Source organism: Trachymyrmex septentrionalis, unplaced genomic scaffold (genome assembly GCF_001594115.1).
Source record: "Trachymyrmex septentrionalis isolate Tsep2-gDNA-1 unplaced genomic scaffold, Tsep1.0 scaffold97, whole genome shotgun sequence".
Classification (NCBI taxonomy): domain Eukaryota; kingdom Metazoa; phylum Arthropoda; class Insecta; order Hymenoptera; family Formicidae; genus Trachymyrmex; species Trachymyrmex septentrionalis.
In genome coordinates, this window is record NW_017306160.1 from 1,480,578 (window position 1) to 1,499,133 (window position 18,556).

The 18,556-nt window shown below is 31.7% G+C and overlaps 2 protein-coding genes across 3 annotated transcripts in view; both read left to right on the top strand.

Moving 5' to 3' along the window:
• The window catches only part of LOC108756173 (protein argonaute-3), a 12,459-nt gene extending 509 nt beyond the window's left edge, over nucleotides 1-11,950 (top strand). Inside the window, exons 2-12 of the mRNA XM_018499779.1 lie at nucleotides 7,089-7,413; nucleotides 7,492-7,656; nucleotides 8,636-8,834; nucleotides 8,919-9,229; nucleotides 9,319-9,586; nucleotides 9,723-10,070; nucleotides 10,189-10,439; nucleotides 10,673-10,823; nucleotides 10,910-11,110; nucleotides 11,182-11,373; nucleotides 11,463-11,950. Coding sequence (XP_018355281.1) covers nucleotides 7,097-7,413; nucleotides 7,492-7,656; nucleotides 8,636-8,834; nucleotides 8,919-9,229; nucleotides 9,319-9,586; nucleotides 9,723-10,070; nucleotides 10,189-10,439; nucleotides 10,673-10,823; nucleotides 10,910-11,110; nucleotides 11,182-11,373; nucleotides 11,463-11,792 — 2,733 coding nt within the window. The 5' untranslated portion in view covers nucleotides 7,089-7,096 and the 3' untranslated portion in view covers nucleotides 11,793-11,950. The remainder of the gene's footprint in view (nucleotides 1-7,088; nucleotides 7,414-7,491; nucleotides 7,657-8,635; nucleotides 8,835-8,918; nucleotides 9,230-9,318; nucleotides 9,587-9,722; nucleotides 10,071-10,188; nucleotides 10,440-10,672; nucleotides 10,824-10,909; nucleotides 11,111-11,181; nucleotides 11,374-11,462) is intronic.
• Nucleotides 11,951-17,235: 5,285 nt separating this feature from the next.
• LOC108756279 (insulin receptor substrate 2) overlaps nucleotides 17,236-18,556 on the top strand; it is a 13,119-nt gene continuing 11,798 nt past the window's right edge. Inside the window, exon 1 of one of the 2 annotated variants that reach the window (XM_018499948.1) lies at nucleotides 17,236-17,734. The gene's annotated coding sequence lies outside the window, so the exon portion shown is untranslated. Of the gene's footprint in view, nucleotides 17,735-17,757; nucleotides 18,127-18,556 lie in introns of those variants that run through there. The other variant, XM_018499950.1, reaches the window with a different exon arrangement.

Below are 18,556 nucleotides of genomic sequence, written 5' to 3' on the forward strand. Positions count from 1 at the left end.
TGTCTCGATTTCGTTATCTTTGAACTCGAGAATGTATCAAAACCCCACGCTATTCACAACATCCGTCATTTGCCTATTTCTACTAATGTAAATTAATTTTAATCTTGGTTTAACTTTATTTTATCTCTTTCTGATTCTAAAAATTAAACAGTAAAGAGTAAAATAAACCGAGATTAAAATTGTAAAATTCGGAACAGAAAATATCGATGTAAGGGGGTAATAGTGATTTTAGTCGCAGAATAGCCGTGTAAAAAGGAAAAGAGAAATATTTTCTCGTGTGTTACCGCTTAAAAGAGATATTTATCGTTATGTTTTAAGACGCATGCGTTTGTATCAACGCTCCAATTCGAAGAAATTTGTTGGCGCGAAATTCTTTCGTTTTTATCAGTAATGTTCGTACCAATGTAGTTTACTTTTAATTTCGACTAACTTCATCTTTTATAATTCTAAGAATTAAAAAAAAAGAAGGAAAGGCACGTAACTCGCCGATTTATTTTTAACCAAGATTTAATTTATTTCTCATCTCTTTCCATTTTCAAGAACAAATTAAGAGTAACCATGAGTTTTGCAACTGGATATAAAATCTGTTGGTACACGATATCTGTTTTCCTACTGAATTGCTAGCTAGATTAAAATTTTGCCACCATATTGGCCATGGTGGAAGGATAGTTGATGAAGTGTTTTTTTTGTTCCTGCACTGATTGCACTAGTTCAAAAAGTGTACACTAATAGTGTTTTTTATTAGCAGAACTGAAAAATATCGGTGATGAATTTTGTTGTACTGGAACAAAAAACATTGTTGCTGACACCATTTTGGGAACAGAGAACGTTTTATAGTTTTGTTGTACATTAACCTAATCTGACTGTAAAAGTGAGAAATCTCAATTAATAAAGTACCAAATGTATATTTTATCAAATACCACAATAAAATGTATTAATGATTTCGTGGTTTAATTCGTTTCTATATTTTTTTAAACGTACATCTTTATGTCGATTTGTGTCAACAGCTTCAAAGTGCACTGAGTGCACACCGGCACGGCTAGCCAAAAACTATAAAACGTTTTTTGTTCCCAAAATAGCGTCAGCGACGATGTTTTTTGTTCCACTACAACAGAACTCAGTGCACCGCGTTTACTGTACTGGCTGCACTAAGTCTGGAGTCAGTGCAAGCAGTACAAGCACTAGTGTACACTAGGTCTATGATCCATTTGATGCTACAAATGCTTCGAAGCATTTGTAGTGTCAAGTGGACCGCACACTAGTTCAGTCATAGAAAACAGACCTTATACAAATAGTGCGAGAATTGGTAATTATTTAAAAGACACCGTTCACCTTCAATTTCAGTGAAATTGTGCTCATTCGGTGCGTTTTTGCATGAAACGAAAGAATCTGGCAGTAAAATGTTGTGCCTAGTCTTGCGAGATATTGAGCGTTGAAGTTGATGACTATTGAGGTTAGGAAATCTGTCAACTGCGAAATATCGCGATGAAAGCATGTGCTGCGATCACATTTTTATGCTTTATGACTACATGTGCATAGGTTTTTTACTAACTTATTTGTACTGCGATATATTAACATTTGTTTATTAATATTCAAATCGTCTTCCTTTCCTCGTTCAGGAGTTTACTTTTCGCACATACAACAAGAACAGAGCAGACGTTCGTTTTGAATAAAAATGCATTGAATGAGCCTAATTTCATTAAAATCGAAGGTGAAGTAACGATTCTAAATAAATACAGACTAAAATACGTGTACGTAGCGCTGCAAGTCGGTGTGACAAATTTCCTAACCACAATGTCGTCAACTTTAACGCTTAATATCTTGGTTTGCGGTCCTAGGCATGACATTACTACCAGATTCTTTCGTTTCACGCAAAAATGCGACAAATGAGCATAATTTTATTACAATTGAAGGTGAGGAGCGTCTTCTAAATAATTATCCGAGAATTTATGAGTAATAAAATGATAAATATATATATAAATAATAGCAAGTCTATATAAAAATTTGTGTCGTTATCTTATTAATTAAAAATTTTTTTTTATAGAATTGCATTTATTTTTAAAATATAAAATTTAATCTCTTGTAATTTGACATAATTTTTGTTGTGATCTCATATGATGTTACATATTTAGTGTTATTAGTTATTTATAAATATAACAATTGATATTGTTTATTTGTTTCGTTAATAATTATTTAAAAAGTATTTATTAAAATATAATTACAATTAATATTGAATTTTTTTAAATGTCATTCTTTGCCTTTTTAAGGGATTGGCCACTTCACATTTTTTTCCCATTTTCCCAACATAAAAAGCCTGTTCTTTTTCCGTACACCAAGACTGAACTTTTGCACGATATATCTTTATTTTTTATATTGGAGAGAAAGAGAAGAAATGTCTAAAAAGGACGCTAATTCTATTATCGCATTTTTTGTATTAAGGAAGCAAATATTTTGAAAGCGTAGAAACCCAGATGTAAAAAGAACCGAATACTTCCGCTGTTGTTGCTCTTTTTTTTCGAAGGTGAATTTACTTATTTCTCATGTCATATATCAATTTTTAGTTATTATTTTTGAAAGCATTTTTAGGCAAAATTTCTATTATATATATTATAGAAACTATATATGCGCATTTTTTCTCTCTATGTTGGAGAGAAAAAAAGAAAAGATAAATCGTGCAAAAAGAACAAGCCTATTGTGTCGCTTATTGAAAAGCATCATCTATCCACGACCAATATATTCGAAAAGAAAAACAGAATTAATCTACGTATTGAAGAAAGAGCAAATATATTTTATTCAGATCTATTTTCAGATACACAAGAGATATGCGAAAAAACTAATTTATTTTGATGTAAATACCCAAGACCGATTTTATTATCTCCGATGAAACTTTTGAAAACATTAAATTTCTGTAGTTCATTCGATTGCTCATCGTACATGTGTGCTTATTTTAAATTTTTGTTTGTACACTTCTGGTAAAAAAATAAAAAACAATTTGAGAGGGACTAATTTTACATTAGCCTCTCCAAGTACAAGCAAATTAGATTTAACTAGTCTCAGTCAATAGATTTTCGTTTGCACATTTCGAAACAAATTTTACATATAATATATATAATATATATAAAATTAATCCATTAAATTATTTAAGCATCAAAAATCCAATTTAGATCGTTATACACCTTCAATTCTTAATTCTTGTTAATTGTGTTCTCACGTGTACGTTTAATAAGATTCTTATTGTTATACAATAATCTTATGTTTTATTATTCTGCTAGCTGTAGCTCCGTTATTTTAAAAAAGGAGAAGAGAGTCATTAAGATTGGAAGTTGGAAGATTTTTTTTCTGTCATGAGTCAACATGCGTACAATGAGGCATTGTAACATTAGCCATGTTTAGCCAAAATAAACATTCCGTTAAATATAGCCATTTTCTGCTGATGTAATGAAAAGAAAGTGACATCTTTTTTTATTTTCAGTTTATTGAACTTATTCTTTAAAATTAAATTTATTCTCTGCGAATTGCTATCTTTGTATTTTTTATGAACCTGACGACATATGTACAGATATGTTTACTTAGATCATTTCGTATAAGAAAATATTAGCTAAAAAAATTGCATATAATAAAAAACATATTTGGTATGATTCTTGTAAAAATACGTAAGGGCGATTTATTCGCTTTCAGCAATAACGCTGCTTAAGTCATCCAGCTATTCGTTTGATCACTAGCGACCACTTGATGCTGCGATTTCAAAATTTTAGATGCTAGCGAATAAAAAACGATTGTGTAGGAGAAGCTTTCATCAACAAATTCATTGACAGATTAAGGAGTTTGTTTCAAACGAATAGAAGCAGCATCGAGAGAATTCGCTGACGAATGTTTGTTTAAAAAAATATAATATAATTTAGGGAACTAAATTTTCGCCCACTTGTTCTTAAACACCCTTTTATTGCTCTTAGAACTAGCAATGCCCCTCCCCCAAGATCTCAGGATGACAAAAGACCATTTTTTTTTTACTTTGACTTGACTAGTGATTAAAACTGATTTTTAAAACTACTAGTTAAAATGTATTTTTGTTTAAGATTTTTTATTTTTATTATTTTGATCGCACTCACTAGATGTGCTTAATATACTCGATAATTTCCAGCTTAATATACTCGATAATTTCCAGCTTTAATTTTTCTTTTCTTTCCTGCCCCACTAAAAGCGCTGATGAAGGCTGTGTTCCGATATTCATTGCTAGTGCTGAAAAATATGTAGTGTATGTAACGTATACTGTAAATTTTTAGTACTGACAGTGAAAGAAACCAGAACATAGCCGTAATAGTGTTAGACGAGTCACTTTTTTCATGTGCATTCGAGTATGACATCAACATTAATACTAGTACTAATGTCTTAAAGTTCTATTAAGGCCTATTTTGACGTTTCTATGAAAATTATATCACTTGGAAAATTAATAAGGATTATAGAGCAATGTAGAAATTTTAAAAAGTTACAGATCTATATTACCTGCCTTAATCTTTTTGCTGCCAAATCTATGGATCTCTTAAAAAAATATATTTTGTTTTTATACATACAATATAACAATAATGTTCGTTTTGTTTTATCTTATTTTTATTATATTACTTAATATGTAATAAAATGTTTTCCTGGATTATTTTTATCTAATTCTTGTTCTTTTATCTCTTTTAATACTAGGTTGGATTAGCTTAAAAAGTATGTATTATAATAAAAATAATGCAAGGTACAATAACATTATTGCTAAATTTTGACAAAAAACAGATGTTTAAAATTGATTTTGACCGGGACAGCTAAAGCCACGTTAAGAGAATTGGTTAAAAACACATTGATTCATACTAAATCCTGCCAGATTTTCTCAGCACCCACCGGCGCTCACTTTGGAAAACTATGCTATAGATAAATTATGGTTGTGCAATTCACAAAAAAAGCAGCTCAGTGAGTTTTATTGCTATTAATTTCTATACTTAAATGATAAATCCACTGGAGAACAGGAAAAAACAAATTATGCACCAACAGACTACAAAAAGACTTATACCAAATGAAATTTGCTGTCGGTGTTATCAAGAAAAACAGAGATATGAGTGAGGAGGGGGGAGGGGGGGAGTAGGCAGAGGAGTCCAAGAGAGAAGTAATAAATTTTTTGAGCAACCTTAACCTTTTTTTTTTGAAGAACCCTTTTGAAAAAAAAGGGTTATACAATTTTCGAATAGAATTAATATTATATTAGTATTAGAAAGTTGAAACTTTAAAGGTGGAGGGTCTGTTGGAATTCATAGTATTAGAAAAAGTGTTTATTGCCTACAAAAAAATAAAAAAATATTTGAAGTTTTAAGGTCTTGAGATGCGATAAATAAGCATACGGACGCATTCACGCGGAATATACATAAAAACATACTACACATTACTGATATTCTATTCTTGCTATGAGTTTGTTTAATATTTAAGGCAAGGAGAAGCATAGCAAAGAATTCTTTGTTGAAATTAAATGACATCGAAACCATCCAGGTCATCTATTATGGAATAAGTCGAATTCCAATCCGAATTATTCAATTATTCTCCAGATTTCTATTGTGTTTTTCAATGAAAACGGAATAATTTCGACCTGCTCCATAATAGATGCCCAGATCACATTGTCTTGCTGATTGACCAGACCATATTGAGCGACTTCTTGTGAATATTATATGTAAGATGCGTCTTTCAGTTTCTGACATTAGATTATAGTCATTTATGCACTATTTTTATATTTATATATTAATTTATTTATGGCTGAAGAAAGCTAAATAAAGATTCCGAAACATTCCAAATCGAGATACCGTACTTCATTTATATATAGATATTATGAAGTAATAAACTGAATTTTATTATCCTTTGCTCGTTTTTTTTAAATGATTGATTTTGTCTAGATTACTTATATTGTTTAACAAAGAAATTAAAAACGTGCTCAACATTTGGAATATTCCAATATATATTGATTGATAATATTGGATTGATTGTATTCAAAGAATCGCGTCTATTTTTTAGGAGACATTATCTGTCACGACATTAAAAAATAAGTAAAAATTATCTCTCCTAACATTACAAAGTAAATAAAAATTCTCATTTAGACGAAACTATAGTGAAAATTATCAAAAATTTAAATTGCTGAAATTGTTTGACATTTCTAATTTTTCTTTATTGTTGCTGCAATCACCGAAATGAAGATTCTTCGTTAAAATTTTTAATCAATTTTTCAGAAGTTTGAGGAAATAAATCAAGGGGACTTTAGGCACTTTGTCCTGACAATTTCATAAAAGCAACGTTGACAACAATTTAGCGAATTTGATTGGATGCACCAAATTGATGTAAAGAGATGTGTGTTTAATATGTAAAGATTATATATTTAATATGTACGGATTATATAAAACGGATTAGACCGCGAAATATTCTAAATATCCTTTATTATTTATTAATTATTATGTATACGAATATTAATTAATCATTATGGGACACCCTGTATATGTACATGCATATATACCATTTATAGTCATTCGTATTGCCGAATTTTCCGGATTTATAAACGCAATTAAACTACTGTAGTAATATCACGTATTAAATTGACAAGTTATTTTTAATAATTTGATTTTGCTCAATCAGACATCCTGTTAAAAAGATATTAATATGCTGAAAAACTAAATAAATTTCTTAGATAGATTTCTCAAACTTAGATTTCAATTACAATTCCAGCAAAGAGATACTGCGGAATATTAGTATAAAATTATTTAAAAAATATTTATACATGAATATAAACGTTTTGATATAATTGAAAAATATATTATAATTTACATTTAGAGATATTATTAGGCATCAATATTTAGAGCTATATGGCGCTTTCTTATTTGATTTAAAACTTATAGTCGTATTTGAAGAGGATGCGAAATTATTTTTTAAATTTCAAAGATTAATATTTTGGCATGTTCCTATTTTGAAATAAATCGCTAGTACTTAGATATTAAGTAAAGTAATAGAATTTCTAAATATTTACAATATTGGTATATATTAATAAGTATTAACTATATCTATTTTAAAAATTACAGAAGACAAAATGAATCCTAATAATCAACCTCCTGGGCAAAAACGCTCTTTCTTGTTAGAGCTGATGAAGCAGAGAGCACAAATGCAACGATCTCAAGCGTTGTCCCATTCTTTAGAAACACCTAGTGTTTCATCAGCTGAACAGACATCAAGATCATCTGAAGGATATTCATCTCATGCTTCAAGTTCTAGTGGAGGTCGCGGACGTGCGCAAATACCTGGTTGGTTAAGATCATTGAATAGCAACAGTAGTGAAGAATCCAGGGACTCTTCATTAGCAATAGGTCATGGTCGAGGCGCTATCCCAAGTTTATTAAGAAAGCTTGGGTGAGTGAGAGTATTTTGCTATCTCTGAATTACATTTATAAATGCACATTTACAGCAAATATAATTTTTACAATCCAGCAAACCAAGTACATCATTTACACCAGAAAGTGTTAGTAAGGACGATTCTGAAGGAGTTTTAGGAAAATTAGCTGACATTTCTGTATATGATAATCCACCTTCGCCAGAAGACTTACAACCTCCGAATATTGCACCGATATGTCGACAAGGCAAAAGTGGAATGAAGTAAGTAATTAACAATTTACCATTTTAACAGAGTACGATCATTCTCGATATAATATATTGTATTATATATTATATTATATATAAGACACTCAACTTAAAAATTCAGAAAATTATAAAACTAACAATACGCAGGAGGTCTGGATATAATAAGCTATTATTGCTGTTCTTTATTTTACCCTTTGAGTGAATAAAAAATCAACTCCGAAAAATGGCCTCTTTTTTGTTGTTGTTTCATTATTTACTAACAAAAATAAGTAAAACATTTTATGAACAAAACTTTAATGAGACATTTTAATGAGATTGATTAGAAAATTTGTCAGTCATATAAAGAATTATTATAATTGCAAGTTTCTATATATTTGCCATGTGGTTTCATGTGCGATAATTATTTTATACGTTATTCATGGTGTAAGAAATTTTCAAGTTGGAGATATATTAGATAATATTTTCGGCTCATTTGAATTAGTTAAATTAGTAGAGATGTACAAATCAAAATTTGTTTACATTGAATTGAAATAAATTGAATTAAATTATTAAAACAACGTTTAATCAACAACATATTTATTGTTAGGTTGAATTTTAATATGTAGATGAAAAAAAGTTCTGTGTAAGAGAAATATTGATTATACACTGTACGTAGCGGGAAATAATTTTCTATACATACATACGTATATGTGCGTACGTGCGTGCATGCGTTAATATATGTGATTCATATTCAAATCTCTTACAATTAGATTTGAAATTTTTTAATCTGAGTTTTAATTGTATAGATGACAATTCGATTTGTATTTAAATAATTCGCCCATCTCTACAAATTACACAATATAGACAAATTTAAAAAATATATAAATTATTTATTTTTGATAAAAATGAAACAATATCACTAACATTTATGACAAGAAAAGGATGAATATATTATTATAATTTAAAATAATAATAATTAATAGCAACAATTAATAAAGATTGTTTTTCTTTATAGAATAGAAGCATATTGTAACTATGTGGATTTGATATTAGAGCCTGGAAAAGGTTTATTTCAATATGAAATTAAATTTTCGCCAAATATTGATTCAATAGGCTTACGCCGTAAGCTACTTAATCAACATTCTGCTGCATTAGGACGAACAAAAATATTTGATGGAACGTTACTTTATTTACCAATAAAATTGCCTCAAGATGTGAGTTTAAAAATTCTGATAGAGAACTTCTATATTAATACAATGTACTTAATATTATGTGATGTATAATTGTTAAATTTTCAGGTTTCTCACTATAAATCAGAACATCCAATGGATGGTTCAAGAATAACTCTCACAATCATTTTCAAAAAGAAAGAAACAATGTGTAATGTTCAATTTTTCAATGTTTTGATCAATCGTATTATGCGAGCGCTTAGCTTAGTTCGTATTGGTCGACAAAATTTTAATCCAAAAGGCGCGCACGCTCTGCCTCAACATCGATTAGAAGTGTGGCCTGGTTACGTGACTGCTGTAAATGAATATGAGGGTGGTTTAAAATTATGTTTAGATGCGAAACATCGAGTGATGCGAACAGAAACTGTGCGAGATTTAATGTGAGTTTTTCCAGTATTACGAAATTTTCGAATGTTATCACGATTGAATAATTTACAGTTAACTAAATTTATTTTATGTCACTTTTTAGAAGAGAGATTTTCCAAAAATCACATTATAATTACCAAGATGCTGTTATAAACGAAATAGTTGGTACAAGTGTACTAACGAGGTATAATAATAAGACATATCGTGTAGACGACGTCGCTTTTAATAAAAGACCAACAGATACGTTCTCTAAAAACGGCGAACAAATATCGTACATCGATTATTATAAGACAAATTGGAATATCCAGATTGAAGATGTACAACAACCTCTTTTAGTGCATCGTGATACAGCTAGATTACCAAATGGCGAGGTTTGTGATTTCATGCACATATATATATATATATGTATATATATACATATATAATACGATATTTATGCATATTGTTGATATGATATTGATGATCACTTAAAATTCCTTATTACAAAAAATCGTTCGAATATAATAGAAACAGGAAAGAACAATTTATCTGATACCGGAATTGAGCTATGCAGCGGGTCTTACTGATAATATTCGCAATAATCATTATATTATGAAAGACTTAAGCGGAGTTACGAAAATGTCGCCTAATCAACGTCGAGATGTGATCAGGCGATTTTTAGAAGAAGTCCAGAAGACTGATGTAACTCGAGAAATATTATCAGAATGGGGTTTGCATTTAAGCTCTGATTTAGTTAGATTTACTGCAAGACATCTCCAGCCTGAAACAATATATTTTGGAAATAATAGAATATTTAAGACGGATGAGAAAGCAGATTGGAGCAGTGCTGCAGTAAAAAATCCCGTGTTACGTACTGTAAGTATTAATTAATAATTATTTAGAAATTAAAAACTACATACGTAATTATACATAGTGAAAATCATCTTGTATAAAAACATTTTATTATTTTACACTTGTGTCTCTTGTGTTTTAGCCTAATTTGTCCAAGTGGAATATTATATACTTTATAAAGGACAGAACTTGTGTAAGAGACTTCTTAGAACAGTTGGCAAAAGTTGCAACTGCGATTAATATGCGAATTAATGACCCAAAACAGGTTACTTTAAGAGATGACAGAACTGAAACTTATCTGCGAGAAATTCAAAATAATCTCACCGATAATCTCGAATTATTGGTTATCATATTTCCAACCAACCGCACTGATCGCTATTCAGCAATAAAAAAGTAAAACAATTTTTTTTTTATAATATGATATTTGCTTTCTTGCACATGTGAATATATTGTATTACAATATGTTATATAATATAAATATATAGAAATATAAATATATAGAAACTTGAATATATCTTGATCCTTGGACATATGAAAATATACGTTTTCGAAATTTATTCGTTCATGTAATAATAATTGAGGATAAAGTCTGGAAAAGTATGTTTTATTGTTCTGTTACATTTCAGATTATGTTGCGTACAGAAAGCTATACCATCACAAGTCATCCTTTCGAAAACAATTTCTAAGAGTAATAAATTAAAAAGTATCACAGAAAAAATAGCACTTCAAATCAATTGCAAACTAGGAGGAGCACTGTGGACTCTCGCTGTGCCATTAGTAATATAGAAAACTTCTATTTTATCATATATAATTTTATTTATGTATTTGTCTTATTTTATTCAATTAATTTTATTGTTTTGTAGAAAAACTGTATGATATGCGGAATAGACGTTTATCATGCTGGTGTTGGCGGAGGTTCACGAAAAAGTGTTGCGGGATTTATTGCTAGTTTGGATACTCAATTGACTAAATGGCATAGTAGAATTTGTATGCAGGCCTCTAAGCAAGAACTAGTTGATATGCTACAAGTGTGCCTTACTTCAGCTATTAATGCATTTCACAAGGTAATTAATATTCATCTTTTAAATGTAAACTTCTTTTGATTGATTCATCAAAATGATAAATATGTCGTCAGTATAACGGATGTAATCCAGAACGTATAATCATATATCGTGACGGAGTCGGTGATGGAGATTTAGATTACGTAGAAAATTACGAGGTAAAACAATTGTTGGCGACATTTAATCGCGTAGCGCCGAATTACAAACCGCAACTTAGTGTAATTGTAGTTCAAAAACGCATTAACACGCGGATATTCATCAAAAGAGTGAGTATAGCTAGAATTTATATGATACACTCGTGAAATATGTTGCGTTAATGATAAGTTTTAATTGGCAATGACATTTTAATTTGCAGAGGAATGGTTTAAACAATCCTGAACCTGGAACTATTGTTGATTCGTGTATAACGAGGCGAAACTATTACGACTTTTTCCTCGTGCCGCAAAATGTGCAACAGGGTACAGTAACACCCACACATTACATCGTCATTCATGATTCATCAAATATCGAAACAGATCACATGCAACGATTGACATATAAACTTTGTCATTTATACTATAATTGGCCCGGTACAATACGTGTACCAGCTCCTTGTCAATACGCACACAAACTTGTGTACCTGGTGGGACAAAATCTTCTAACTGAGCCACATCGATCCCTTTCAGATATTTTATTCTATTTGTAACTTTATCATTATCCAATGTTACTTTTGTCTCACTCATCTTCTTTTTTTTTTGTTCTCTTTAAATGACGTATAAAGTACTATAAAATAACGGTTCACCGTTTAAGAGAGTGTTTTGAAAGAACTGATTGATTGGATGATTTAATTGTGATCCTGCAGAAATTAATGCCATCAATAATGAAAGTATTATATTTGAAATGGAAGATTTATATACACAAGAATTTATACTGCCAAAGAATACTACCAAGTATACTGTGTGATAAACAAAGCACTTTTCAAGTATTCTCTTGTCTTTGTGTATATAAATCTTCCATTTCCACTAAGGAAAAATCTCTTACATAGTTAATTTTTTATTATATAGTTGATTCTTGCGTTTGTATTAATCTAGAAAGTAATAGTTGTTATACTTTCACTCGGGTAAATACCAACGCAAATTTGTTACTCAAATAATATTACAAATATAATTTCATCTTGTTAACTATATATACATTTATAAAATTAAGATCTCTCTTCTATTACAAAAAGACTTATGCCAAATAACTATGCTTTATATATGGTTTTGGTCAAAAATATTAACTTATTAATCATTATTTAACATTGTAATTCAAAAATTGATTTTCGCCATTTTTTTGCTTTCGGCAATTAATAGGAAATAATAGATAAAATAATTTCAGATTTATGAAAAAAATATAGGTACTTAATATTTTTGATTAAAGCTCTATTTAAGATACATAGTTCATATTACTTATAATTTACGTAGAATTAAGACGAATTTCTTATTTTCATAATCTCAAAATCTTTACAAAGTTATTAGCGAATAATATTAAAATAAAAGTTGTCCAAAATATAGCCTGTATCTATTCTCAAGAGCGATTGATTTACTTTAATATTATATTTTCAGTATTTATATTCTTTTTTTATTTTCAGGTAATGAAACATGATATTACAATAGTAATAAATAGTAACATAGTAATAATAAAATTATTTGATAATTTTATTATTTATAGCAATAGTAAAATTATTTAATAATTTAAGTAAATGTTATATTTTAATATAGTTTTGAAAATTTTTTTGTACGTATGTATGTTTGTTTGTACGAAGATACAAATGCCTGGCCATGATTTTTTATGACTTTTCATTCCTTTTCATGTCTTCTCTGTTGAGTGAATGTTTTATTCCTTCTTGTGTCTTCTCTGGCACGTGTAACTTCGGATGGCTAAGCATTTATGTCTCTGTGTGTATAGATAAAAAAAGAAAGATATAAAGATTTATTATGTATTTTTACATAGAAATCTTGTATTGTTTACGCTCAGTGGATGCTAAAATGTAATATTTTTTATAAGATGCAAAATGATTTTTAATATTCATTATTATATTTTATTTACTCATTCAATATTATAATTATTTTATTTTTTTGAGATTTGTAATACTAGATTATCACTTATAGATCATTAATTTTAATTACTCGGCTGAGAAGGTAAATAGAATGTAATTGTATCTTATAAGTATATTCTACACACACACACACACACACACACACACACACACACACACACACACACACACACACACACACATATATATTTATTTTTTTAGAAAAATAATGTAGTGTATCATTTTGCCAAATTTTTCTAAAGCTATTGTCTGCGGTCAACTGTATGTAAATACAATTTTATATATCTAAAGAAAAAAATTCATATTTTTGAGATAACTACTATTCCTATATCAATCCATTTAATGGCTCTTGTACATATTCTAATTAGCATTAATCCTTTACATTTCTTTAGTATAAAGTGTTCAATCATTCTCGATTTTATTTCTTTATCTACTATTACTAAACTCGTAAAAAAATTCTTGTTTAAGGATGTAATTTTAAACAATATCATAAGAAGTCAGATTCATTATTTTTTATTTTAATATACATTTATTCATAGCATCTGATCTAAATTTGAAAATTACAGATTGAATGATAGATTTTGTCACAGTTCAACATGTAACTATCAATATTTTGATAAATATTTTCACTTAGTTTACTATTAAAAAAAACATTCAGACACAAAATTCAACTAAAAAAAATAAATACGGCGTATGTGAATGTTTTAATATTATTTAATAGGCTTTAGTATTACAAAGTGGGGCATTTAAAGTGTTAAGCTAATTGTAATTACATATTTTTAAAAAACTGTTTTCTTTATATCAATTGATTCATCTTATTATTCTGTCTATTAATTTCTACTTTAACTGAATTTTTCGCAGAATAGGGTAATTATGTAAAAAAAATTACAAATATATACAATATAAAAACATATATATACAAATGGAGGCGATCTCCAATGATCTTAAAGATCGTTTTCTAAAAAATTGATTTTATCATAATTCGTTTCTCTTATACAACTTTCGTCTGAATATATTTTTAAATTTTGTGATGTGCGCGCCTGCGTGCGTGTGATAATTTTTTACAGATAGTATCTTGTAATACCTTTTAAATGTCCCACTCTACATACATGTAGTGTTTACATATAAAATTTAAATTAGTACAATTAATCTATTCTAATAAATTTTAAAAATTGAGAAATTTGAGAAATTAGAAGAATTGGAGGAATTAGATTAGAAAATGATCAAATAAAATTTTTAAAGTTTCACTATTTTAACTCCTGCAACACTTGTATTACTTGTTTGAAGAGTTTATAACAAATCCTTGTAAGATTGACTATCACAAATTATTCATTGATTTACACATTAATTACGAGTTAAACATGATGTTCAGCGGTTCTTGAATATCCTTGGATTCTGGAATTATACAAATTTATGTATTCTGGAAAATTCCCGGAAAACCCTTGCAATTCCAGGGCTGGCCTGGAATTTTTCATTCTTTTCATTAAAAAAAAAAAAGATAAAAAAAGAAAGAAATAATGAAAGGAAATTTGTGCGTTTGGATATAAATCCAACTTCCTTAAAAGATGCAATAAGTTACCAATAGAAAACTCGAATTTAATATCTAAAATTGGAATATAGAAAAATCGTTTGTGTTGATGAAATGTTCATTTGATGTTATTTATAAAGCAATAAATAATATTATTGCAAATTTATTAGCGTTTTAATTCATTCGTATAGAATCTTAATTTGTGAAAATAAAGCGTATAATATTACGCGAATCGAATCGATATGAAAATCAATAAATAATTAAATAATAATAATTGATGGATCCTGGAAAAACTTAAATTTTTATCTGGAATGTGGAATTATCCTTGAATTGACTAGCCAGATTTTGCTAAACACCATGTTAAAGTATATAATTCGTTTTTCTATCTTACATCTATTTATGAAAATTGTCTTCAGCGAAATTTTCACACACTAAATTGAATTTTTCAGATACATGCAACTCGATAAATACGTACGTATCCATTTTTATATTATAAACATTGGTTTCCATCATTCATTCAAATTTAACTGATCATTCCATTTCAGGGAAAGTATGAAAAAATACGATTAGCGTTCCATATGTAGAACATTTGAATTGAATTGCACTTGTTCGATGTGTAACATATACCTACAACAAGCACATTTCAGTATCGCGTCCATCACTAGATCGAACGTGTCTGATAAATCTGGGGCCTTATTTTAGAAAAATATCGTACATGAAAGTATTAAAGAAATTTATAATGGACGTAACATATAGTATATATTTTCGTTATATATTCTTATATAGTATTTTATTATATAGATATTTTTTAAAAATGTAGACCCTTTTATTCCGAACAACACGCAATGTCTAAAAGACATCTTCATAATGTTTTTTAAATATGTAGACATGTCCCAAAACATTTTTATGATGTTTTTTTGACATGCATGTTGTCTGAGTTTAGTTGAACCGAGTTTCATTTTGCATAGTTCAGTCTCTTTTTCTTCTAACGTTGAAAAAAAAAAGGAAAAAATATGAACCGTTCAAAAAAATTAAACTAAAAAGAACAGGCTTCTTAAGAGGGAATCAGGTAGGCAAGTATGAGGCGTATGAGCACGTAATCGCGATAATTATATAGGCTTGTTGTTTTTAGTTGAACTTCTTACACGGTTTTCTTCCCTCCTTTTTTTTCGTAGAAAATAAAACAAACCGTGTAAAAAAAATCTCGAGAGAACCTGGTAAATAAATATAATCACATAATTATAGATCCGTTCTTTTTAGCTAATCTGCTTGTTTTTCTCTTTTTTTAACGTGAAGAGAAAAAGGGAAAAATAAACCATTCGAGAAGTTTAGTTAGAAAGGACAGATCGACCTGCAGGGACATTAGAATTGTTATGTTTATACATAAAAATATATTATCTATGTATATGCAATGTAAATTATATTTTGTGTTATCTATGCAAATAATCTATAGATCATCGAAGTAATGATATGTTCTTGGTCATTGCATTGAAGTTTCTTAAAAATGTACTAAATTTTAATAAATATTTGAATAGTATATACGAGCTGAATGTTTATTAAATGTAAACATATATTTATTTGGTACAAGAATCACTAATTGATTTAATTATCACTTTTATTTAGTAAATATCCATTTACTGTAAGTAAATGTCAAGTTAGTACTATATATTCACGAATATTTATTAAAATTTATTAAAACGCACATTTTTTTTTTGCTCGTAGTGTAGTATAATTAAAGTTAGATACGCATTAACAATCATAAAACTTAATATTTTTTTCTTTACCGTATTATCCAATTTAGATAATTTACATTAATTGTGTTGTTTACATGAGAAAGATTCGCGTGAACTTAAACAACACATAATTCCATGGAAACGTATTCTTTGAAATATGCGGCACAATCCAGTACCGGATTTTGTAATTCTTAACGACAATGTTGATATCGTTATATTGTACGCGGTAAAAAAACCTGCGCAATAATAATATAATGATATTGAACTGTCGTTAAAAGTTCCAAAATCGGGATATACTGGAAGATCCTGGAACAGATCATTGACACATCCTTGAAATAATCAGACCGCGTGCTCCAGAATTACGAGGCATCGTAATTCGCAGGATTCGCGCGCGCCAAGTTTTGGCCCTCGCGGCGAGGGGTATCGATTCTCGTTCCGGCCGCGTTTCTCCCGGTCGACGTTCCTGATCGACGCGCCTCCGCCTTTCGGCGGGAGCCGTGGATCATCCTCTCGATCTGCTCTCGACGGAGTCGAGGTTCACGCGCCTTCGTCGGCGCCGTCGCGCGCACGTTAATTCCTGAAGATCGGATCCCCGCAAGGTTCTTCCGCATTGCGGCGTCCGTCCGTCCGTTGACACGATTGTTACGCCACTGCGCCGTGTCGCCGTCGCGCTCGTGTGTACGTAATAAACACGACGCACGTACCGCGCGTGCATACACATGCGCGAGCGGGGACGTGCGCGCGCGCACCGGTTCGTATTTACAATCGCGTAGAGCGGCGTATATCGGAGCCGCCGCCATTCGCGCTCGCGCTCAGCGCCTGCGTACATCTTGTTTACAACTGCGGAGCTCGGCGTACACATGACCTTTACAAGATAGACACGATCGTCTGTTCGGTCGGCTAGGCGTGAACCCGCGCGCGGCTTACGAGAAGGAGAGAGAAAGAGAAAGAGAAAGAGAAAGAAAGAGAGGTGTCGCGCGCGATGTGCACGCGTCGTGGTGAGAGTCCCGTCGCCTTTTGCTGGAACATCCGGCGGCCACGTTACCCGGCGATCGCACGGGGACTCGCACGAATTTTACGCGCGTTGAAACGAGAGTCGAGACGTTGCGCGTTACGTCGCGGTCGCGTCCGCGTCGCAATTGTGTTAATGTTTTCGCGTCGCGACGATCGGCGATTAAACAACGAGAGGGACGGTCGATCGGTATAGTTGCTTGCGCGCGATCTCGATCACAGTGTCGCGCGAGTGACGACACGATTGTTGTTTGTCGCGCGCGTCCGAAGTACTCTTGGTAAGTACTGCGGGACGTGAGGGTTTACCGCGCGCGTGCACGCGTGCACGTGTGCACGCGTGCACGCACGCACGCATGCACGCCTTAACGACGGTTGAGGTGGTCGAGGAAGAATTCTATACTCGGGCGACGAAGTCGCCCCGAATTCGTTGTCTCCGTCGGATCGCGACCCCCACGAGGTGGGGACGAGGGGAGACACGGACGTGATCGTGATATCCCCGCTTCTATTTTCGTGCGTGGCTGATAGTGCGTCGTTAATCGGGTTGTCCCCGGGTTGTGCGTGCCGTTTCCCCTCCTCTCCTTAGACGCAGAAGGAGGAGCGGGAGAGGAGCCACACGAGGAGCAGCTGCGGAGAAGGAGCGCGACGAGTGGAAGTCAGTCGGCGACGGACGGTGAGCGCGGCGCGGCGGGAGGGGAGAGGAAAAGAAACCGCGTTTCTTCCCCCTCCCCCCTTCCTCCACCCCGCATCGACCTGGAATGCCGCCGTCGCTGCCACGGTTGTTTTGATGTCGGCCGCCGCTATTGCGCATAAAAAAAAATCGCGTTGCCCTTGGCAGTAGCCTATTTATCGAGAGGAGCGCGCGACCGTGCCACGAGCTGTGTGCCGATAAGGGGCGAATTTCGGCCAGCCGCCCACTTACGAGATTCACTGTCACTCGCTACTCCCGTCTATCCATCCATCCATCCATCCATCCATTCGTCCATCCGTCCATCCGTCTGTCCGTGCAGACCATACGTCGGTCGGTCGTGTTTCCTCGCCACGCTATAACACGTTTTCCACGAAAGAGACTTGGGACGGGGCGTGCGGCGCTCGCTCGCGAC